The sequence below is a fragment of the Aptenodytes forsteri genome, unplaced genomic scaffold, assembly GCF_000699145.1.
Source record: "Aptenodytes forsteri isolate BGI_AS27 unplaced genomic scaffold, ASM69914v1 Scaffold349, whole genome shotgun sequence".
Lineage (NCBI taxonomy): Eukaryota > Metazoa > Chordata > Aves > Sphenisciformes > Spheniscidae > Aptenodytes > Aptenodytes forsteri.
The window spans coordinates 4,609,881-4,632,410 of record NW_008794452.1 but is presented as its reverse complement, the minus strand read 5'-3'; the positions used below and the strand labels follow the sequence as shown (position 1 = coordinate 4,632,410).

At 55.2% G+C, this 22,530-nt stretch overlaps 2 protein-coding genes across 3 annotated transcripts in view; one reads left to right on the top strand and one right to left on the bottom strand.

Annotated features, from left to right (window-relative positions):
- The window catches only part of CDH23 (cadherin related 23), a 208,079-nt gene that overhangs the window by 170,825 nt on the left and 14,724 nt on the right, over window positions 1-22,530 (top strand). Inside the window, exons 37-41 of the mRNA XM_019474917.1 lie at window positions 1,242-1,469; window positions 18,585-18,806; window positions 18,889-19,008; window positions 21,209-21,389; window positions 22,337-22,470. Of these exons, the coding sequence (XP_019330462.1) occupies window positions 1,242-1,469; window positions 18,585-18,806; window positions 18,889-19,008; window positions 21,209-21,389; window positions 22,337-22,470 (885 nt within the window). The remainder of the gene's footprint in view (window positions 1-1,241; window positions 1,470-18,584; window positions 18,807-18,888; window positions 19,009-21,208; window positions 21,390-22,336; window positions 22,471-22,530) is intronic.
- On the bottom strand, window positions 5,344-16,220 carry VSIR (V-set immunoregulatory receptor). Of its 2 annotated transcripts, none has more exons than XM_009290551.2 (7): window positions 16,055-16,220; window positions 10,765-11,220; window positions 9,990-10,034; window positions 8,635-8,742; window positions 7,018-7,045; window positions 6,354-6,541; window positions 5,344-6,080 (listed from the first exon to the last, which is right to left on the bottom strand). In XM_009290551.2, exons 1-7 carry the CDS (start codon window positions 16,116-16,118, stop codon window positions 6,043-6,045), a joined length of 927 nt encoding a protein of 308 aa, XP_009288826.1. In that variant the 5' UTR covers window positions 16,119-16,220; the 3' UTR covers window positions 5,344-6,042. The 2 variants fall into 2 exon arrangements, with proteins under 2 accessions (XP_009288826.1, XP_009288827.1); XM_009290552.2 differs by having other exon boundaries at window positions 6,354-6,538.

Genomic DNA, 22,530 nt, shown 5'->3' with positions numbered 1-22,530 from the left:
GTCCCCACCTGCCTTGTGGTCAGTCCTCACCTTGGATGATTTAAGGGTTGCTGGCCCCTTGCAAACCTCCCCTTGGGTGATTTAAGGGTTGCTGGCCCCTTGCAAGCCCTCACCTGTGATGGCCTCCTAGTTTGGGGCTAGGAGAGAGTTCTGCAGGCAACTTAAGCCCATGAGGCTGCAGGGACCAGCAGGAAGGAGAAGTGGCTACACACCCATGGAAATGCCACCAAAGTGACACAAGAGGCGGCGCGGTGCAGAATAGGAATTGCTTTCAGGAAGCAGCTCAGCAAGAGCTAGATAATTAAGCAATAAAACACAATCAGGCGTGAGAAAAGCCAACTTATTTCCTGACAGTTTAATTCCTGGACCGGGGGGTTCTCAATTTGATGATAAAAAATGAAATATGAGTAATAGCCAGTGACACTTAGCTGTGAGGAAGTGCTGCTCATGATTAACAGCTTCGCATTAAAGTTATTGCCCTGTTAGGATTTTCTTATCTATTTAATACATGTTCAGAGCTGGTTGAAGAACAGAATTTCTGTTTTGATTTTCCCCGTAATGGGACTACCCAAAAATAATTAGCCGAGCTCTGAGTCCATTACACAGCCTTCACCTTTGCACACCCACTGGTTTTTACACTCTTTCAGGCTGTGCGAGCCTAGAAAGAGCCTAATGTGCAGCTTTCTGTGGCAGGGAATCAAACTGGTTCATTACAACAAATGCATAAGGAAAAAGTGCAATTTCGGCGTGCAGTGGCAGCTGGCTTTGGCAACTTAACAGCAAATGTCACCTGTTAGTTTTATTCCATTTCTTTTTAAAAACTAATGTAGGAAACACATTTAATTTCAGAGTTTCAAACCAAAAAAGATCGGAGCACTCAAGCAAAGGACAGAGCCTTGCATTGCTAAGCCTGTGGCTGATTCTCAGCTGAGCTATGAGTGGCAGGATGAGCAGCCTTGGTTTATTTTTTGCACGAAAATGCATCTATTAATAAAACATTGTTTGCAATAAGTGCTGCAAAAACGGCATCCAGGAGCTGGTGAAGGAAAGCAGCTTCCTGCTTGGTTGCTGGGTGTTGGGGCAGCGAGTTTGGAGCTTCAAGCACCGAAATGCCTGGAAAAACCTCACTTTACATTAGAATTATATTTTTAATCTTATTAATTATGTATTTTATGTGCTATGAGGTGCATGTGATTTATGTCGTGTACCTGTGCTGCTCACGCCCCTGTCTCACCCTGCAGAATGTTGGCGGTGGCACGGCAGTGGCCCAAGTACGCGCCACCGACCGGGATGTCGGCCTCAACAGCGTCCTGTCCTACTACATCACCCACGGGAACGAGGACCTGACCTTCCGCATGGACCGCATCACTGGCGAGATCGCCACCCGGCCCTCCCCACCGGACCGCGAGCGGCAGAGCTTCTATAGCCTGGTGGTCACCGTCGAGGACGAGGGCAACCCCTCCTTGTCGGTGAGCCACCAAAATGTGCTTTTCGGGGGGGAGGATGGAGCTGGGCAGCACTGCGGGAGCGAGCTTAGCATTGAGGCGTCAAGCATGGCAGGGGCGAACAGGCACAGGGCATGATGTTTCGGTGACCAAGCCATTTGGGTTATGACTCAGGGTCCAAATCTGCTGAGTACAGGTTTGATTCAGAGCCTCCTTCGGCACCTGGTCCTGCAGGACCCTCTCTTGCAGTCGTTCGGGGAGCTGCCATCTCCCATCTGTAAATGCCAAAAATATCAAGACCATCCCAATGGGCAAGCATGCTGGTGGGTGCAGGAGTTGTCCTGCCCGCCGGCTCCTCACGCTCTGAGTCTGAAAGGTCTTGGGATGTTGCTCTCACTCACCTCAGGGCAGGAGGTGGCTGGAGCAGCCGCTGAACCACGGTTCAGCTCACCATGGACCAATGCGTGTCTGATCTGATGCTTGCAAATGAGATGAGCTCCAGTAATTAGCACTACAGCCGTTGCGGTCCCCGCCGTGTGAGATTTGGGCAGCTCTTTAGTCACATTGCTGCCGTCCAGAGTGCCATGCATTTGGGGGCTGGTACGAGACCCCGTCCATCATCCTGTGGTCTGGGAAGACGGCCGCTTTGCTTTTTAGCTACCAGTGTGCAGGAGTGCCCAGCAGGGTACCTGCATTTGCTGCAGCCTGACTTCTCTCCCTTGCATCTTCCCCACTCCATGAATAGCAAGTCCCAGTATTTGTGCCTTTAAGGAGGACTCTGGTGTGGAAGAGTCAAACAAGGAAATAACATTTGGGGCATTTTCCAGCCCTGAGTCCCTCCTAACCCCACCGCTCTGTGGGGAGGTGTGCAAGTGCCTGCGTGCACAAAGCAAGCGTAAATTGTGAGGTGGGGAGGCATGACACCCTGCACGACACCCTGCCATCCTTCCTCTCCCCCACCTCTACCTGCTATCTCTCAACATCTCTCTGATCTGCCGGCACAGCTCTCACTGCAAAGCCCTGCTCTACATTTTGAGGAAACAGGTTGCAACCAGCAGTGCAAACTGTGGCTTGCAACTCTCGCTTCAGGCTTTGCACTCTCAACTCCTCCCTCCCGGGTAGTTCACACGCCTGCTTGTACATCACCATCTTTTTCTTAAGCCAGGCTGCCACTGTGGCCTAAATCTAGGCAAGTCTCTTCCTCCAAAATGAGAGAAGGCAGCTTCGTGTAACTGCAGCACCCGATGCCGCCAGCTCCTCCTGGACGGGTTGCCATCACCCCGGCACCCTGGGAGCATCTCTGATGCTGCCGTGGTGAGGAATTCTGTGCACTGGGCTGGCAAATCCCATTGCCATTTGCCTTGGCTCTTCTCTTTTCGGTACCGGAGAAGACAACTGACACAGCTTATCACTTCACGCTGCCAAAGCGGTGTCCCAGCAACCTTGCTTGTCCTCAGGGTTTCTGCCGCGTGGCCACCACGTCACTGGTGCAAGTTATGCCAGCAACAACGATCAAAATGCCGCCATGCTGAAGCAAAACAAAGCATCCAGTGACCCGATTCCTGAGCGGAGAGAAGAGTTTCAGCCCTTTTTGGAGCTTGAGGACGCTTAGGTCTTGTGAAAGGCTGTCCCACATGTCTCTCAGTGACTGCTGGCCTCGTGCCTGGGTGATGAAACGATGTCTGTCGGGAGTTTGTCACCCACCAGAAACTTTAATTTCACAAGTAAGTCTAGGCTGATGCAATGATGCACAAAAAGGGATTGTTGTTTGTAATTTGTATGTCCCTCAATGTGCTTCAAGATTTGGCCTTCTGAGTATGGGAGAGGCAGAGGAGGCAGAGCTGGGAGAGGACTTGGAAGTCCCGTGGTGATCTGTGGTACCTAGGGCAGCAAGGGTGCATGGAAGACTGGCCATCCTCTTGGGAGCTGGAAATGCAGGGGCAAAAGGGTAAAATGGTGATGATAAAAGGAAAGCATTTACCCAAAAAAGCATTGCAGGAAAGAAAAGCTTCACAAGTGGTGAGCTGCAACTGCAAAGTCTTGGTGTCCTTGCATGGGAATTGCAGGCGTGACCCGGGCTGTGTCCGACCCTGGTGCAAGCCTGCAGCTGCACCTCCCCTAGGGCTGGCCTTGCTCCAGAGTCTTTGGGATGCTTCCTGCAGCAGAAGGAAGGATGTCTGCCCAAGAGAACTGCGGCACCCACATGCACTGGAGCAAGGCTCCTCCTGGCACCCACAGACCTGGGCACCGGCGGCTGCAGCGAGGCAGGGCGGATTGGCAAAGCCGCTCCTCACCGTCCAGATGCCTATCTCGCAGCCGCCCCCAGCCAGGGCTGCTTCAGCCTCTGCAGTTTCTGTTCCCGTCCGCCTGCTCTGAAACAAGAGTTCAGGTGAAGCGCTGCGGCTCCTCGCTCTCCCATCAGCGAAGCCCCGAGTGCTGATGCAGCGGAAAACAGCCAGCAGCAGGGCGCCAGCTCAATGTGCGTTCCCAAACCAGGCGCTTGCAAGAGCTGGTGGGACCTGGCAAGGTCCGTGAGGGCATGAGCATCTCGCTGGGTCACCTTCACCATAAGCATCCTGCCCAAAGGTGCAGCGCCTTGCCATCTTCTCCACCAGTGGTGGGGGCCAAGGTGGGGTGCCAGCACCCAGCGTGCCAGGGCTCCTGCTCCAGCATGTGTGGAAGGGTGGGTAGCCATTGCCTCGTTCCCCTAAAAGTCTTTAGTTTTTCCTTCTGGCGAGCTTTCCAGGTGGGAAACGGTCCCTGATGCCACGCAGTGCCCCGATGTACCACACCAGTGCCTCTGGCAGAGGATGTGGCTGCTCAGCTCACCTCTGCCTGCCCACCGCACATGCCTGCGGCACAGGGCATCCCAAAAAATGGGATTCCTGCAGCACAGAGAGAAACCTGTTTCCAACAAAGCTTTATTCTGTCATCAAACAGTGCATTCGTTAGCAAACAGAGAGGCTCGGAGAGGGTTTCAAAGCAGTTAGGACTGCTGGCAGGCAAATCCCCCACGTGCTTTTCCAGCTGCAGCTGCTGGGACGGGGAGAGGGAAGTGCCAGAGGCATTGGGCAAGCTTCCCCAGCAAAGCCGGGAAAGGGGCTGAGCTGTGGGTGGCAATAAAGCAGGAGTCCCGTGCTCAGGAAGTTACATACATGGTGGGGGCGTTGGTGCTGGCTTCTCCTTTATCCCTCTGCCTGTGGCTGGACCATCTTGAAGTTGCTCTTGCTGAAGCCAGCGCCGGATTAATCAAATCCTGCAGCGGGCCAGGGTGTCCCCTGCCCGTTGCAGAGGCAAACGCTGTTTCCTCCAGCCACATAGTGTGAAAATTCAGCGTGCTGCCGGGGATGCTCTGCCCGGGCACGCTGCCTGGTGCGGCTATTGCTCAGGTCTGACGCTGTTTTGGTATGACTAATGTTTATGTTTGTCTAGTGGCAATTTTTCCCCACTTTACAACAAAAACAGAAGCAAGAGAAAGAAATCAAACACACCCTTCAAGTAACAGTGTCTACCGCAAGGTTTTATCTCCTCACCAGGGGCTGAGTCACGCTGGAGCCAGACCCATGGCTTCTTTTGGATAAGTGATGCCGGGGTGCTGCATTCAGATGGAGGATGCTGTGAGGCCACCCGCATCCCCCAGGGCATCGCAGGGTCCTCTGGCATGGCTGAAGGCAGTGGCCCTGGGGACGGCTGCTCTGGCCGTGCTGGCCCCAGGAGGATGGGGGGAAGCCAGCCGGAGCATTTCCCACCGCCCGCTGCGTGTTCCCGTGCCTCCGCCTCTCCGGGGGGGCTCTTGGCCACGTCACAGGAACATCTTCCAACACCCTCCAGATGAACTTCCTAATTTACAGGCATTTAAAAAAAAAACCAAAACAAACAAAACCCATAAACATCCTTTTTTTCTTTTAATCAGCACTGATAATGAAACAAACAGAAAGATAAATTCCCCTGATCCCAAGCCAAGGATAAAATTGCAGCAGAAATAAGACTCCTCCCAACGCGTGTCCAGCTGAAAACGCAGCAGCCTCGCAAGTCCGTGGCTATCTCAAAAGGCTGGTGGGGAAGGAGGGCTCCGTCAGTGGCAGGGAGCCTCTCCCTTTCCTGTTTTGCAAAGAAAAAGGTAGTACAAGGTTGGCCGGTGACCCTGTTTTGTCTCATGGTGGATAAAGTACTTTACCATCCGTTCCCGGAGAGGATGTTCAGTCAAAGATGCAGAAACAGGTTGATGTTGCAGAGCTTAAACCCCTGGCAATAAGTTAAATCCTCGGGGAGGTTTGCAGGTGCAGGTTGTCCTTCCTTCCCCGCATCCCCAATTTTCAGCTAGTCCGTAAAACGTGAGCAGTACACAGCCTTGCTCTTCTCCATAGAAATAGGTAGTTAAAAACTGAAATCTGGGCAACAGAGGTTCACTTCCAACCCCAGGGCAGAGCCAGAACAGGAGATGAGGGCAGGTCTCCTGCACTCAGCTTCATTTTTTAAGGCTTTGCTGCCCATGGCCATGCTGTCCTCCCAGGGGGTCTCGGCTGGGCGAGCATGGTGCGATGGCTCCCTGGCCTCTCCCAGATGCAGCTGGAGGATGTGGTTTCCTCCGGGGTCTTTAGGCTTTCAAGGAATTTGGTGAGTCAGGAACAGGATCTGGAAAAGGGCAGACCAGGGGTATTAGTCTGGCTTGTAGCTGCGGGGACATGCTTCGGGAAGCAGCCAAACTCTTCTTTCATTGACTGCACTGGAAGGAGAAGCCTTGGGTCCTTCCCATCTTCAAAGCCCTGGGACTTGATATCCCACATAATGCAAAGTTTGCAGACGATATTTAAACCCCCCTTTCCCATTCACCCTCCTGGCTGCCTCTTTCCTTCCCATCCCTCCCACAGCGGTCCCCATGGGGGCTCGGCATCGCCAGTCACTCACCCAGTGTTGGGAAGAAGCAGTCCCCAGGGCCGGGGGGGGACAGGGGGGTGCCAGGCTCGGAGAGCAGGTGCCGGCCAGACTCAGAGGGCTGCCGGCTGGCCATGTAGGAGAGCTGGGGTCGGGGCCACGGCTCTGTGCTTGCCGAGGGGACCGCCTCAAAGACAGGGTTTTCGATGCCCTGGGTGCTGCTGCGGGAGAGGAGAGGGTGTGAGGGGTGAGGATTTGCATTTTTATTTCAGGAGCCTTTTTTATCCCCGGGGTTTTGGCTGAGCGCTGGGAACAACCAAGCAGGGCAGGGAGCAGGTTCAGGCGGTGTCACCTCAGCTGAGAGCAAGTGGGGAGCCTGGCACGGGGGGGGAAAGCTTAGCCAAAAGGCACGATGGTTTCGAGCTCTCCTGGGGTGGAGGGAGAGCGTGCCTTTGGCACAGGCAAAAAGAAAGGAGGCACTTCCCACTCGGAGGGAGGGAAGAAAAACAGTGGCTGCCCGGAAAGGGGCAGGACATCACAGGTGGGTGCTACCAGCATCCCCCTTGCTCTGCCCAGCGAGGATACACTCTGGCTTCAAGGGGAGGGGAAGAGAGGACAAGACCCTTGCAGGGTCCAGGATGCAGGCAGAGGGGGTGTAAGGAGGTCAGGGGAGCTGGAAGCACATGGGTTTCCTCACCTCTCCATTCTGACGAGCTCATGGGCACCTGCCAAAGACAAAATGGTTGGTGTGCGCACTGGCAGCATGATGCCCAGCATCAAACCCAGACCCACTGCCAGCGCTGTTTTCCTCCTCTTCCTCTGCATTCCTCCCTCCCTTTCTCCCTTCTTCAGCATCAGCCTCTTCTTTGCTCCCAAACCTCCCTTTCCGCAACCCCGCCGCCTGCAACCTCCTGCCTTGTTTACTCCCCAGCCCGGCCTCCTCCCACATTGAAACCCCAGGCTCCGAAGAAGGGGGAAGGAGGCACTTCTGCCGGCACGGGGCAAGGCGAGGCACAGCTGCAGTGCCTGGGCTGCAGCCTGGCCCTGCTCATGCCCGGATGCGCCCACCACTTGCCCGGGACGCCTTCCCGGGGCTGTGCAAAACGCCACCCCAGAATTTGGCTGCCCCTGCATTTGTCTGGGCAGCACCCTGTTATTTATTTCCTCATCCCCTTTGCCATAGTCGCAGCAGATCCCACAGCCCATGCTACTCAGGTGTGCTGGATGGCTGCATGGTGAGGATCTCCAGCCAAGACAGACGAGTTTTGGCCCAGATCATGCCAATGGAAAGCACCTGGTGGAAATAACCTGTAGCTAAGCCGATCCGGCTTATTTTCTCTTCCAATGCCAGTAACAACCTGTGCTTCTCTGGAGGCACCCCAGAAGCAAGTCCCCCTGGGTTTTGCCTTCCTTCTTGGGTCAAATAGCATCCAGGTGATGCTTTGCAGCACAGGGGGGGGAGCTGCACCCCAGCCATGGCAAAATGGGTGCATGAAGGCACATGGCCAGTCTTTTTGGCCGCAAACGGATGTCAAAAGCGCAGTTCCCGTTCTCGTGGCTGGCATCGTGCCCACTGCTGCTGCAAAAATCACTTCTCCAAAGGGTTTGCTCAGAGCCGCACAGCCACCCACCGAGCTCGGTGAGAGAAACCGCAGGGCCCCTGGCTTGCCCAAGGCCTGATGAAATGGCTCTGCCAGTTAAGGTGGTGCCCCTTTCTGCTTAATTACTGAAATCACTAGGAGCCGAGCAGCCGGCTGCACCTTGGCACTGCCTGGTTTTCTAGGGCTGGGGCAGCGGGGAGAGAGGTGGCTTGCTGCAGTCCTATTGCCATAGAAATGTAAGGGGTCTTTTTAAAGACGGGGGGAGCAAAAGCACAAATAATGCTTTTTCAATCACTCAGGAGGCAAAGGTGCTATTCTGGCTGTGCGGTGGAGGCAGGGATGAGTAAATGAGCTGGCTCTCGCAGTGGATGGGGAGGAAAGGGCTCAGCAGCAAGGGGGCCTGGCAGCATCTTTGCCATCTCCGTGTCCCCAGCACGCTCCCAGGGTGTCTTGCAGGCATCGCAGGTCCCTCTCCTACCTCACACTCCTCACCGCAGCCTGCAGGCACACGCGACCCTTCCCAGGACCGATTTGCAGGAGGCACCTGGCAGGGACCTGTCTTTGGGCCACCTTACACGGTGCCCATAGGACTCAGGGCAGCCAAACCCACTGACCCCAGCGGGACACGTTCCATCCCATAAAGGCCATGCCAACGCAGCCCGGGATATGAGATGGGTGTTCCCGCCGGCAGCTGGCGAGGGGAGGGTACGTACGTCTGCTGCTGACGGCTTGTCTCTGCTTGTAAATCAGGAGCAAGATGAGGGGCAGGCAGAGGATGCCCACAATGCAGGCACCCGTTGCCAGTGCAGCAGCCGTGATATCTGCAACAGAAGAGGGCAGAGCTGGAGCAGGTAGCGGGGAGGGTTCACCTTGCATTTCCTTGGTTTCCTGAAGCCATACCAGAAGCACAGGGCAACACTGGCATTGCCCCACGCCTGACACAATGCGGCTCCCGCACACATGGGTGGTCCTCTCCTAACGGGATTCATGCTGGGATGCATTGCCCATTGCAGAGATAAGCTCTGAGGCATTGGTTTAGGACCTTGACCAAAGGAGGTCAATTTGCTGGAGGACACCTCAAGGTCTTTCTTTGGTCTTCTAGATATGAGGAGAGAAGCCCTGATAAAGCCCTCTGAAGTCAGCAGAAAGGCTCCCCAGAAATGCTGGCAGCCTGCGGGCATGTCTGTGGCCATCAAGGTCCATGTGGGACGGCTTGTGGCAGGGTCAAGGGCTGCCTAAATCAAGGGCAGGTTCAGCTCAAGCCCTCCTCTCCAGTGCATCCGTCTGGGGAAGCAGCCTCTTGCTTCAGCGTGTGTGGGGTTTTTTTGGGTGGGCATCCCCTTTTCTTTTTTGCCTGGCAGGACAGGCTGTCCCAGCATGTGGGACTGAGGGTTTGAGACAGAAAGCACTACTCGTGGGGAGGGTGGTGCATTTTCCCATGGCTGGGCTGGCCCCAGCCGTGCTGCAAACCAATTCTAGCAGTATTTGCCTGTTTAGCAGCCAGCAAAGGGGGGTAGACAGAGCAACCCACAGAGAAACCACCTGCATAGCGAAGTGTGGGCACCTCCAGCGTCTAGACACAGCGCCAGAGGAGCCTCATGTTGTCTGAGCGCTCAAGCAAGATTTGGGTTTCCCCTGCTAGAGCATCTCTGCTTAGGGCAAGGTGGCATGGGCTCGGGATGGCAGCAGGGTGTTGCAAAGAGGTTCCTGCAACTCTTAGCCTTTCTGCCTGTTCCCATCTGCTAGTGGCAGTGGCCGCTAAATCCCCAATCATGTTTTGGGGGGGGGCTCAGGTGCTTTATAACCACAGGGTGAAGGATCTCCGTGGGCTTCAAGACAGTCATGTCCAGGCAATGTGGAAACATGGGCCAAAGGAGGCTCTCCTCAGCCTGAGGACATGCCTGTCAGATGCACCCCGTGGGGACAGCCTCGGAAATCACCCACCCAAACCCTGACTGTGAAGTTGCATCTGGACATCCATGTGTTTATAGCAAGCGGCCATCCCTAGGGAAATACACAGGCCAGGATGATGAGCAGTGCATTGGCGAGAGGGGCGTTTTCCCTTTACCTTTGCTCGTGGCAGTGTGAAACGTGCAGTTTTGAAGCCCTCTGCCTGCGGAGGAGAAAAGAAAAACATATTAGATCTCACAGGATTCATTCAGGTACCACAGAGCTCCCACACCTGCTAGCTGCGCTTGTCTTTGCTCACCGGTACTGAGAAAATCAGCCCAGAACATCCCAAAAGCAAGAGTTTAATCCCAGGAAGCTTACACTGAGATTCCTGCCATGACACCCTTTTACCCTCGTGGCAGCAGGGCCCATCCCTGGCCATGCAGCCTCTTTTTTTGGTCTAAAAGTATCCTAACACTGCAAATCAAGGGCAGGAGATGGCCTCCCCTCCCGCTTGTGCCTCCTTGGGCAGCTCTCCCTGCTGGGCCGCTGCCCCAAGGTTATCTACAGCCCCTGCATCCTGAGCATTGCCTGCAGCCCTCACTTGGGCTTCGACCGCCAGCCAGCTCCTTTTATGTTGAGGTTTGTTTTCCTCTCTTCCAGAAAGAGGTTGAAGAAGATCAGTGAAACTATGTAGCATGGATTTTATTCCATTCTCTTGATTTTTTTTTTTTGTAATGTTCCAATGCTCTCTGGCCCCAATTCAAACCTTCAACATCTGCTGTTCTTTGACTCTTGCAAACATGGCTCGGGCTTTCAGCATCAGCACACGCTGCCTCCCCAGCCCTGATGCTGCACCCCGGCATCCCCCACCAGCCCTTATCTGCCACCTTGCCCTGACACACTGCAGCATGGATGCAGGACTGGCAGGGGCTCCCCTTGCCCCCCCTCACCTTGCTGGATCTGCAGCTCCACGAAGCCATGAGCGAACCGCAGGGTGTGGGGCCTGCCGTGCTCCCACCTGACCTCCCTGGCGTAGCAGCAGTAATGCCCACTGTCCTGCAGCGTCAGGTTCATCACCACAATGTGAAAGGCACCGTGGTGGTCGGGGACAAGCTCCACCCCGTGATGGCTGGCTTGGCCCCCGAGGGGGGATTTTTGGGTGCTGTTGCCCAGCGGCTCGTGGTGCCTGCCCAGGTCGTGGTGCAGCTCCTTCTCGGTGATGTTGCGGATGTGCTTCTTCTCGGAGCAGCTCTGGTCACCATTGCTGCTGAAGTACCAGGTTTTGTAGAGGAGGTCATGGCGGTGAGCAAGGGGACCGCTGATCCGGCAGGTTAGGGTGACATTCTGGCCCTCGGGGCAGACGCAGAGCGAGTACGGGGTGGTGATCAGGAAAGCTGCCAGCCCTCCTGCGGGGGAGAAGGAACAGCGGCTGAGTTAGACCCTACAGCCCTCGGTTTACCCTGAGTTCATAGCAAAAGGGGATCCCTGCCCAAACAAGCACTGCAAACCCCACCACCGATGTTGGCAGAGGGGCAGCTAGGGGCTGCAGAGAGCAATCAGAAAGCATGAACACTAGCCTGCAGGCAGAGGGAAAAAAGCCTTCACCATGTCCTTATGGCAAGAAAAACTGACGAGCTCCCCATATCCCAAGAGAAAGGAGATGGGAAGCACAGCCTGAGCACTTCGCTTGTTCTGTAGCAACATCCCAGGAGGGCCGGGAGCACAACTTCACCCTAGAAATAATCCCTGGAGGAGAGGCATGCTTTAAATATAGCTGAGCATCAGCTTATAATAGCAGCAGGGAGGCAGAAGTTTGCCCAGGGCTGGCAGAGCAGGGCGGTGTGGGGCAGGGAGGTGGGGGTCTGCCCCAGATGCCTGCTTACGGGACACCAGACCTCAGCAAAGCAGGGCAGCGGGGTATGGCTTGCAAATGAGGAAATACAAGTGCTGCTGAGCCGGCTGCAAATAAAAAGGAGAAAAAAATAAAAATAAAATAGCTAGGAGGAGCCTGTGCCCCCTGAGATCCGGCAGGGAGTGGGTCCCACCCTGCTTGTTTTTCAGCCCCTGGGGAGGAGAAGGGGGAACTGGCCAACGCCGACTGCAAGGATCTGCTTGAAAATGAGAACAATTTTCAGAAAGAAATCCCTGACTGCTGCCGGCTGCAAAACACATAGTGGGAGGCCTGGCAGAGGCACAGGAGCATGTCGGGAGGGACAGAGGGAAGCAGAGGAGCATACCGCAGAGTTACTGGTCCCGTCCCAGCATGCCAGTGGAGGGTACCGGTGGGTAAGGGGAGCTGTACATGAGGGGAGAGAAAAGAGCAAATATGGGGGAGTCTTTGGTGCTCTGGACCCAGCACTGCTTTGTGTTTGCAGAAGTGCAAATGTCACCTTCGAAAGCTAAAGAAAAAGCAGATTCTGGGTTCATTTTCCTTAAATTATTGAGAAAAGGAGGTTCCTGGGGCTGGTTTGCAACAGAGAAGATGATATGAAGACAAGATGTTCTTTTATTTTGGTAACATCCTGTTATGCGATTAGCTCCGCCACTGTTTCGCTTTGAGGTTTTTCACTTGCTATACAGAGCGGGCATCAATCACAGGCGGGGTGTGCTGCGCCTGCCCGCAAGCCATCCAGCCAGGCAAGAGGCTCCCCATTGCCGGGCTGCCCAGAGAGCATCCTCCTCCGTGCAGGGTCACCACCGTCACCACCCCGACACGGGGCTCCACTTGAGAGAGCGAAAGCGAAAACGTCCCCCATGCCTTCCACCCCTCATGGTTATTTATGGCTTTTAGGATAATGGTGATCTCTAAGCCCCCTAAGAACAGCCATGAAGCCCCCGAGTCCCAGCAGCCTGCCTGAGGGTGCTTTGCAGGGAGAGGGGGGTTTGGGGAGGGGATCTGCCCCATTGGACCCCTCTGATCTGCAACACGTGGTGCCGAGGAGTCCCTCAGAGCCGGGAATGGCGTGACCTTTGCCGAACCGCTCCGGTTAATCACTCTGGTTTCCTGCAGGCGCCTCAGCCTGCTCCCCATGGTGTGTGCAGCAGCACATCCCTGGGGCCACTCTGGGGTGGAGGTTTGTGTGGTCTGAGCTCAACACTGCCCCATTTCTGCTTGTTTTCAAGCCCCGGCTGCTCCCCATCCTCAGATGCTGCTGGGGCCGGGATGCATAGCCAGGCTGGCTGGGTTTTGACACGCAGTGGAGCGGGTGCCCCCACCTCCTTGCCAGCACTCCGAGCACAAAAGGCACCTCAGATGTGTTTATCGATACCTGCTGCAACGGGAAGTGCCCCATTCACATCAGGGGTCCCCCGGGAGCCAGGGGAAGGGAAGCCAGGGCTCTATTGGAGGAAGCCACACTTCCAACACCTTGCAAAAGTATCTGCAGGAGTCTTTGTTTTCCACACACCCCCTCAAATAAAACGGGGCTGTCCCGCTCATCCACACACAGTTTGCAAAGCCATGCCTTACTAAACCATCCAGCCTCCACCCCCAGGGCTTGATGGGAACCGTCTGTGTGGAAAGTCAACACAGCCCACGCTTTCAGCAGCAGCGCCCAGCCGTGGGGAGGGGCAGAGGTTACCACGTGTGCGAAGCTTTCGGCATTACCAACTTCCCTTATTTCTCCCGAGCAGGGGAAGGCTTCCAAAAGCCAGCGAGCAGAGGAGAAAACAGCTGGGGAGGAGAGCTGGCGAGGCACAGCGTGCCCCGTGGCAGTGCCAGGGAGGTTGTTGTTCCCTCCCCAAGACGTAACGAGGCTTTAAAGCCGTGCTAGATGCCAGATGGTGCCCGGAGGAAACAACTTCTGTTGGCGTCTTTACACTAAAGCTCATGGATCTTAATCTTTCCTGGGTGCTGTGGGCTTCTTCCATGCCCAGACCCCAGGTTTGGCTCCATCCCATCCCGCTCGGACCATTTCCTTTGAAGTCAGTGCTGCTGGCAAATGCCAAAATAAAGCCAGATGCCCAACTCCGCGCAGCTCCAGCCAAGAGAGCCGGGGGAGCACTGGACCTGTTGAGGTCCAAGATGAGAGCTGTCGTCTTCTCACCATCTGGTAAAGACCAAGGAGGCCTCAAGCGGGTGCCAAAAGTGCCCCTCTTCCTCTTTGGCACCTCAGTAGCTTTGGCGGTGTGGCACAGAGCCCATTGCAGCACTGGTGCATCCCCGGTGCCAGCACCGCTGCCTAGCTTGAAACCTGGGAGCTCTTCTTTCAGAGAAAACAAAATGTGAAAAAGAAAAGTGCTAAAGCTGAGGAGCCTGTGCTGCTTTGCCAACAAACGGCTTAAATAAAACAGGATTTCATGTAAAATTCTGGGTCTGTGAGCAAAAGCCTCTCCTGGTTGCTTCTCCTAACTTTGGTCCCCCACTATGGCAAGCAGGTGTTTGATTTACACTCCTGTGACTTACAGAAGTGATTTCCACATCATGTCACCTCTTTCCACTCCAGGGGAAATCTGGGTGGGAGGGCTGCAGCCTTTGGACGGGCTCACCTGCCGCAGAGGAGGGGCTGCTGGAGAGAGAGTGGCTGCTCAGTGCTGGAACCAGGAACCGAGCTTTAATTCCTCTTCTGGGAGCTTTTGTAACAGCCTCACATGAAAGTGCTGCAAGCCCCCATCGTTACTGCGCTGTCATTATGCTTCAGAGTTATCAGCCAGGTGAGATGTGCAGGGGCATCCATACCTCAGCACAAATATTTACAGCAGGAAAGAAAAAGGAAAGAAAAAACTTACTGAAGATGCCAGACGCCCATGTTAACGGCCCTCATCTCCAGCACCCCAAGGAGCCAAATGGCTTTTCAGCGGTGGGGCCGCTTCCTGGGTCCAGGCTGTGGGGAGCGCAGCCTGGAGCTGCTGCACCCGCCGGAGCGTCCTGCCTTGCTCCTCTTCCAGCCTGGCCCTGGCTCGGGGACACAGTCACAATGCCAGGCTTGCGCTTGGGATGCAATTTTGGAAAGCCCAGCTCAGCTGCCATCCCTTGGGTGGAGAGGAGCTGCTTCCCCATCCACCTAGCTGCCAGCGTCCCCAAACCACGTAGGAGCCAGATGTCTCCAAGGGCGCTACTTCGCCATCAAGCCTGGCTAAAATTAGCCGGGGGTTCAGAAAGTTTTGGCAGGCACACAGTTGCATGAAGCTCAGTTCTTCTGGCACCAGGCTTTTGCTGAACATTGGTGTCCAAGCTTGTTGCATTGCAAGGCCTGATGTTCAGTCCCAGCACCCCAGACGCGTAAATGAAATAATCTAAAGCCCCATGGAGATGTTGGGAATCGCTCCCTGATGTCGAGAGGCTCGGATGAGAAGCAAAGCACACTTCAATCTGCACCAGCCTTGCTGTCCCAGAGAAGAGAGGAGAAAGGACCCCCTGCCCCATTGCAGGGGGGCATCATTGCTTCCTTGGGGATGTGCAGGCAGAAATCCTGGAGGTGGTCACTTTGCCATCCCGGGACCGAGGGAGAAGCCAAGCCCATTAGGATGCTCGTCCTCTGCCTGCGCAGGGCAGGGAGGAACCACGGTCCTTCCCAGCTTCATTTTCTGACTCTTCGTCCACAGACGAACTGTGGCTTTATTTGCCACTGCCCGGCCCCAGAGCCCTGATATGGAAACACTGCGCACTGGCGAGCAGCCAGCGAGCTTCCAGCGCTGGGAAGCGCTCACTCAGGGGAAGGGAAACTTGTTGGCCGCACACGGCAGTCCTGGCCCGGCTGGCTGCCCACCCGGAGAAGCTGCCCGGCATGTCCCAGCAATTACGGCGGAGCGGAGCATCCTTAGAGAGGGCATCCTGGCCCTGCTCACACAAACCGCCTCTCTCTGCTCCCCCAGGGCTGATGAAAGGCTCCTTTCCCCACTGCATGGCCAGGGACCTCTGCAGTGCCAGGTCAAAGTGCCATGCAGGAATGGGGCAGCTTTTCCAGCTCGGGATCCCTGTCGGGGGGCTGGTAGGTATAGGGGGTGCTGCTTTCCTTCCATGCACATTAGATCAAAGCAAAGGAGGAAGGAGGAAAAGCCAATCCCAGAGTTTTAAAACAGCAACTCCCCTGTGGCCTCTTTCCCCCGATGCAACCAGCATTGCATGAAATGCTGGCTTGATCCCCCCCCCACCCCGAAATCACAGGGTGAGAAAGTAAATAACCCCCCAAATGCCCCAAATTGCTCATGCCAAGGCACAGCCCCGGCTGGGCAAACGCCGTGCCCCAGCGAGGAGAGTTTCTCTGTGCAGGGAAGAGAGGAAAGCAAGCTGGAGCTTACCGTGGGAAGCAAGCAGGCAGAGCGCGGCCAGCAGCAGCCCAGGCCGGGGGGACATCGCCTCCATCGTGGCTGGGGCGGCCGGGGGGAGCTCGCCTCTCCGGAGCCGCCCGCACGCTCTGAGCAGCCCCGCAGCGGCAGCCAGAACTTGCACACACAGGAAATTTCATTGAGATACTGCACGCAGCAATGGAGAGAACTGCGAGCACCCCCAGGAGGGGAGAGGCGGCAGGGAGCTGCGGGCAGCCAGGGGGAACGGCAGCACCCCTATGGGGCACCCCATGGATGGGTGACACTTCAGTCTCCACTCATTTGGGCAGCAGCGGGTGCATCTACTGTTCTTTTCCCCTACAGCATCGCAGGGGGTAGCTTAGAGCAAGCTGGTCCCCCTGTGTAGAACTGCGAGCACCCCCAGGAGGGGAGAGGCGGCAGGGAGCTGCGGGCAGCCAGGGGGAACGGCAGCACCCCTATGGGGCACCCCATGGATGGGTGACACTTCAGTCTCCACTCATTTGGGCAGCAGCGGGTGCATCTACTGTTCTTTTCCCCTACAGCATCGCAGGGGGTAGCTTAGAGCAAGCTGGTCCCCCTGTGTGTTTTCGCGGGGTGCACAGGCGGTAGCTGAGGAGGATGCTCACTGTGCTGGGGTCGCTGTGGGTGTTCAGCCACAAGGGGCTAGGTGCTGGTCCCCATCCCTTCCCTGGTGGGAACTGATCCCCTGGATCCAATCTCCGGCTTGCTTGATTAAAGTGCACTTTGCTTGTAATTATTGTTTTTCCCGTGTTTGTGAGGATTAAGCGGGCAGAAACCCTCCTGGGATGAACAGGAGGCAGGTACAAGGAAGGGTAACTCAAAGTGGTGCCAGCTCAGGGAATGGAAGGTGAGATGTGGCAGGGAGCTGCGGGCAGCCAGGGGGAACGGCAGCACCCCTATGGGGCACCCCATGGATGGGTGACACTTCAGTCTCCACTCATTTGGGCAGCAGCGGGTGCATCTACTGTTCTTTTCCCCTACAGCATCGCAGGGGGTAGCTTAGAGCAAGCTGGTCCCCCTGTGTGCGTTTTCGGGGTGCACAGGCGGTAGCTGAGGAGGATGCTCACTGTGCTGGGGTCGCTGTGGGTGTTCAGCCACAAGGGGCTAGGTGCTGGTCCCCATCCCTTCCCTGGTGGGAACTGATCCCCTGGATCCAATCTCCGGCTTGCTTGATTAAAGTGCACTTTGCTTGTAATTATTGTTTTTCCCGTGTTTGTGAGGATTAAGCGGGCAGAAACCCTCCTGGGATGAACAGGAGGCAGGTACAAGGAAGGGTAACTCAAAGTGGTGCCAGCTCAGGGAATGGAATGGAGCTTTCCCCAATAAAAAGGGAGCAAAGCATCCCTCTTCTGCAGCCTGTTTGCACAGGGGGGGCCTTACTCTGCCCTCAAATAGCAAAGCAGCACCAAGGGCCGACTCACGTAACTCCTCCTGGAGCTTCGAATTCAAAAGGCACTGACGAAACCCCCGGCCACCTCATTTCAAACAGTGCAGGCAGGTGCCTGTTCCCTGGAAAGTGGAGCCCGGAGACACGTGGGGGCTTGCAGACCACAGGAAACTTTCCTGCTAACCTGCTCTGAATATGGAGCATGCAGTGAAATAGAAAAGTAGCTAATTACCATGCAGCTTTGTGGTTTTTACAGCAAACACGTCTGTGATGCATCAAAAATGTAACCCTTGTCTGGCAGGAAATTTGTCACTGGGGTAAGGTGTAGGCACAAAGTCCAGAGACTCCAAGAAAATGGTGTATCCGTCCTGAGACCCCATCTCTGAGCTGAGCCCTTAGGCAGAGTGGCACACTCTTGTCGCCTCCCTGTCCCAGGTGTGCCCCCATGGTGACACAACCAGAAGACACCCTTCAGTAAGGACATCCAAGTGCCTGTGCAGGGTCAGATACAGCTGGAAGAGAGTCAGGACAGCCTGAGCCTGACCGGCAGTGAAATTGAGGTTAGCAGGTAGACGATGGGACCTGAGGAAGGAGAGACTGGGTATCTGAGATGCTCATTTTTGTTCTTCTCCTGAGCCATGACAGCATCATCTCTGGGTACTTTCCATCCTACCACGTTGCCACCCTCAGTAGTAACAACCAAGGTGTCCCCAATGTCAAGGTGAGGACACACACAGGCCTCCTCCAAAGGCAGCAAGGCATGATGGGGTTCAACCTCTGACTTTACCTCTGCCATGGTCTGCTCCCCGGTGTTACCAGCAATGGTAAGAACCAGGTGAAAAGGATAGGGATCCCACAGAGACATGCTTTGCTTGGGAACAAGAGTGTGATTTAATCTCTGTATGTTTATCTCTGTACCCAACCGTTACCTGGAGATGCGTCTGCAGCCACGGCTCATTTCATTTCGAGCCCTGCATCCCGTTTGTGTCTCTTGGCAGGGTTGAGCTCATGTTGGTCATTGACCTTGAAAGGTCCAGCCTTCCCCAGCCAGCTCCAGGGGTTGCGGAGCCAATCCCTCGACAGTGCTTAACACGATGTCCCCATGTCCCGCAGGCCACCACCACGGTGTATGTCACCGTCCTGGATGAGAATGACAACGCTCCCACTTTCCGGCAGCAGCTGTACGAGGTGACCCTTGACGAAGGTCCCGCCACACTCAACGCCACCCTCGTCACCGTGCAGGCTCTGGACCTGGACGAGGGACCCAACGGCACGGTTGTGTACGCCATCACTGAAGGCAACATCTTGGGTACCTTCCACATCGACAGCGCCATGGTCAGTAAGGATGCCGGCCCCATCCCAGCTGTGCCCCCATCCCGCTCCCCTCACTCCTGGCCACTCTCCCCTCACCTTGCAGGGACAGATCTGCACAGTGAAGGAGCTGGACTACGAGATCAGCCACGGGCGCTACACCTTGATCATCACCGCCACCGACCAGTGCCCCATCATCTCACGCCGGCTGACATCAACCTCCACGGTAGGGAGCTGCCAGCAAGGTTGCGACACCATGGCCTCTTTGGGGTTGAGGAGTTCCCCCTTGTGTGAGCAGTTTCACATCTCCTTCCCAGTGGTCACCAGTCGCTTTTCCCAACTGCAGCCAGTTTGCCCAGTTGCTGCCACCCCGCTCCCTCATGGGCGTTGCAAAACAGAGACATGGGCAAGGGGTGCTCGTGGGTTAATTAGCCCAATTATTTGGTCCTGCAAAGACGCAAACAGAAGAAATTCCCTAAATTGCTTTTAAGTTGCATTATATTGTCTTTAGAGGTCCCCTTGGTTCTTCTTGCCTGAAGGGACAGTAGATAGTAAAGCATTGCTGGAGCATTAATTTCTGCTTTATCTTTTTCTTCTCAGATTATTTATCTGCTTTTTAAATTCCTTTTGCATTCCTTGTATGGAGGTTATTTAAAGCCTCTAGTCATTTTTGTCGCTTCTCTCTACAGCTCTTCCATTTCTCCTGGACCGCGGTGACCTCAACTTAGTGCACTGCTCAAAGTGTGGGGAGGGCAGACTAGCAGCTCCAAAGCAAATGTTTTGCAGGAATTAAATACACTGATTATTTTCGTGACCGAAACCAAAATTTGTCGGGTTGTACGGCAGACGTCCATGCGCAGAATGATTTTAGGGTCTGCAAGTGGAAGGGGTCAGTTAGATCTTCTGCCTTGGCTCCCTATCGTGGACCATTTTGCCTCACCTAGATATCGAGCCAAGCATTTTCTAGTCCCCTAAAAGGAGATAGATTTTTATGTGTGAAGGAAAAAAGAGAAACTGAAGGGGAGACACCAGCGTGGGAGATTTCCATGGATAAAATCTGTCCCTACGAGTCTCACAGCACTGTGCTCCGTGCTGGGGCAGATGGGAAGCCTTCAGATGTGTGCTTCTAATACTGCTGGAGGTGCCTTCCTGGCCCAGGAAAACTGCAGCAGAAACCTTGAGACCATGGATTTAACTGCGGGCAGGGAAGGCAGCAGCTGCCGGCGTTTGCAGGCAAAGGCAGAGCTTTCCCTGCTCTTGGCCCAAACTTGGAAATCCCTCAGCAGCAAGTATCGAAGCTAGAAGGGATAGGAAACACCCTCCCTTCACGGCCCAGGGAGCTTGTGCCAGCACCGTACAAAAACACAGCTTTTAGGAGGAGGTTTAGTGATTATTTAAGATTCCCCAAGTGATGGGAAATCCATCACCCTGATAAGGCATGCCAGTGTTTGTTTTCTCCACTGCTAGGAAACAGAGCAGAGACTCAGATATACTCTTCTGTAAAGATTAGATTTAGCCTGTAACAAATGCTCATCTGATGGATTTTAATATCCTTTAATCCAGGAGGTTGGAAAGCTCCTCATTTTCAGTATCTTTCTTGTAACCACCTGTACCACCAAAGCTTAACCTCTTATTAGCCACTGGAGACTCTCCTCCTCCAGCAGGGCTTCTCCTCTGTGCAAGTTCCCCAAAGCCTCACAAGGGGATAACCCTCTTTTCAATATAGTATAGAGCTATATAAATGTCTTCTATGTAGTGTGACTCAGTTAAAAAGCAAGACTCAAGTTCATTGGATCCCCAGCTTCACCAGCAGCCCCGTAGTCTACTCTGTCCTAAAACTGTTGATGCTTTCCCCTTTTGAGATCTGTAGGATTGTTTTCTAGCCAGCTAAGTGTGTCATAGGAAGGGATGTTAAGAGGGGAAACATGCCAGCAGCGTTGGTGGTGTTGGAATAAGGATGCAAGCTGCAAATTTTTTAAAGTTTACTCAGCATTAGGAATGAAGCCCTTGGTGAGCAAGTGTGCAGCTGGCTGCAGAGATCAGGCCTCTCCGAACTCATGGGATGGTCAAATCCGTGTCTGTGGTTTTTGTCTATCCAGCTTGGGTTTCAGGATGTGAATGTGGAGAACATTTGGCTTTTGCATTGACTTCTCCATCATGGTGCATGGCCCGGAGGTTGAAAAGGGCCCCACCTGTGTGTGGCTGGAGTTTCACAGTGTCACTGTAGGATGGGCATGATCAGGAATAACTGAGTTTGAGTCTCTGAACTGTGAGCTGGATGTTTGGTGAACCCAGAAAAGCCAGAAATATAAGAGGTATTTTGTGATGTCACCCGTCCATGGCTTCCCATGCCCATGGCCAACAGGCTGGTCTCCCCTTCGATCCCTCTCCTCTCACTGCCATCCACCCTCTTGCCCTGACCACAGGTGCTGGTGAACCTCAACGACATCAACGACAACCGTCCCACCTTCCCTCGGCACTACGAGGGTCCCTTTGACGTCACGGAAGGGCAGCCCGGCCCGCGCATCTGGACATTCCTGGCCCATGACGATGACTCAGGACCCAGCGGGCAAGTGGAGTACAGCATCATCGCCGGGGACCCCCTTGGTGAGCAGGGATGTGGGGGCATCACCTCTCCTTCTGGCTGCCCCATGGAGGAACCCAGCTTGCAGGAGCTGGTGCGGGAACGTGGGCGGAAGCATTTCAGAAAAGCCATCCTCCCAGCGGGTGCTTCTGCGAATTCAGCCTTTCGACACCAGGAAATCCTGTTTTGAGCAACAGGAAACTTAACCTGTTCATGGCCGGCTGAGGGGGTGGCCAGGGCTTGTGCAAGGGAGGGGGGAAATCTGCTAAACAATCAAGGCAAAAAAATAAAAAAGGCAAAGAAACAGACCGCAGAAAGAGAAACGGACAGCTGCAAGCACACAGCCCTGTCCCCTCACCCCCATGGGGTTTGCAGGGTGTTTGGGGACCAGGTTGCTCTGCACCCCATGGTGAAGCTGTAGCTCTAGCCCCACCAGCACCCCGGAGCAGGTGGCAGAGGAGCTACAGGCATCCCCAGCCATGGGGACGTATGGCTGTCCCTCTCTGAACGGGTGGTGACTTTAGCCCAGGGTATCTGGAAGGCAGAGCCCAGTTCCGTCTCCAAGCTGACCCTGCTGCAAAGCATTTCCAGAACAACCAGGATGCAGCTCCTTGGCTCGGGGAGGGCCGTGCCGTGTAGCCCACCCTGCTCTGGCCATCATGGGGCACGGGCAGGTGCTTGGAGGGCTGATGGCACCTTCAGAAAGGCCCAACGAAGGAGTATGAGCACCTCTTATTTGGCCATGCAACCCACATTCCCTGCTCCTGCTGGTACCTGGGGGTGGATCGGTCCCTGGGATAAACCCCAGCTGCCCCCAGTCCTCCCATGTCTGCAATAATGGGGCACTGGTGCTGTTGTCCCCAAGCCCACTGTGGTGCCTGTCCCCCGGCTCTGAAACAAGCCGTCCCCTTTGGGAGCCAGGCCGTTCACAGCAGCACGGCACAAGCCAGGGCCCCGCTGTCTCTGGCAGGGGAGTTTGTGATCTCCCCAGTGGAAGGGGAGCTGCGGGTGCGGAAGGATGCTGAGCTGGACCGCGAGAACATCCCCTTCTACAACCTCACCATCGCCGCCCAGGACCGGGGGGTGCCCCCCCTCAGCTCCACAGTGAGTCCCTCAGGGCGGCATGGGGGGCTGCGGGGTGCTGTCCCCCATCCCCAGCTCCTT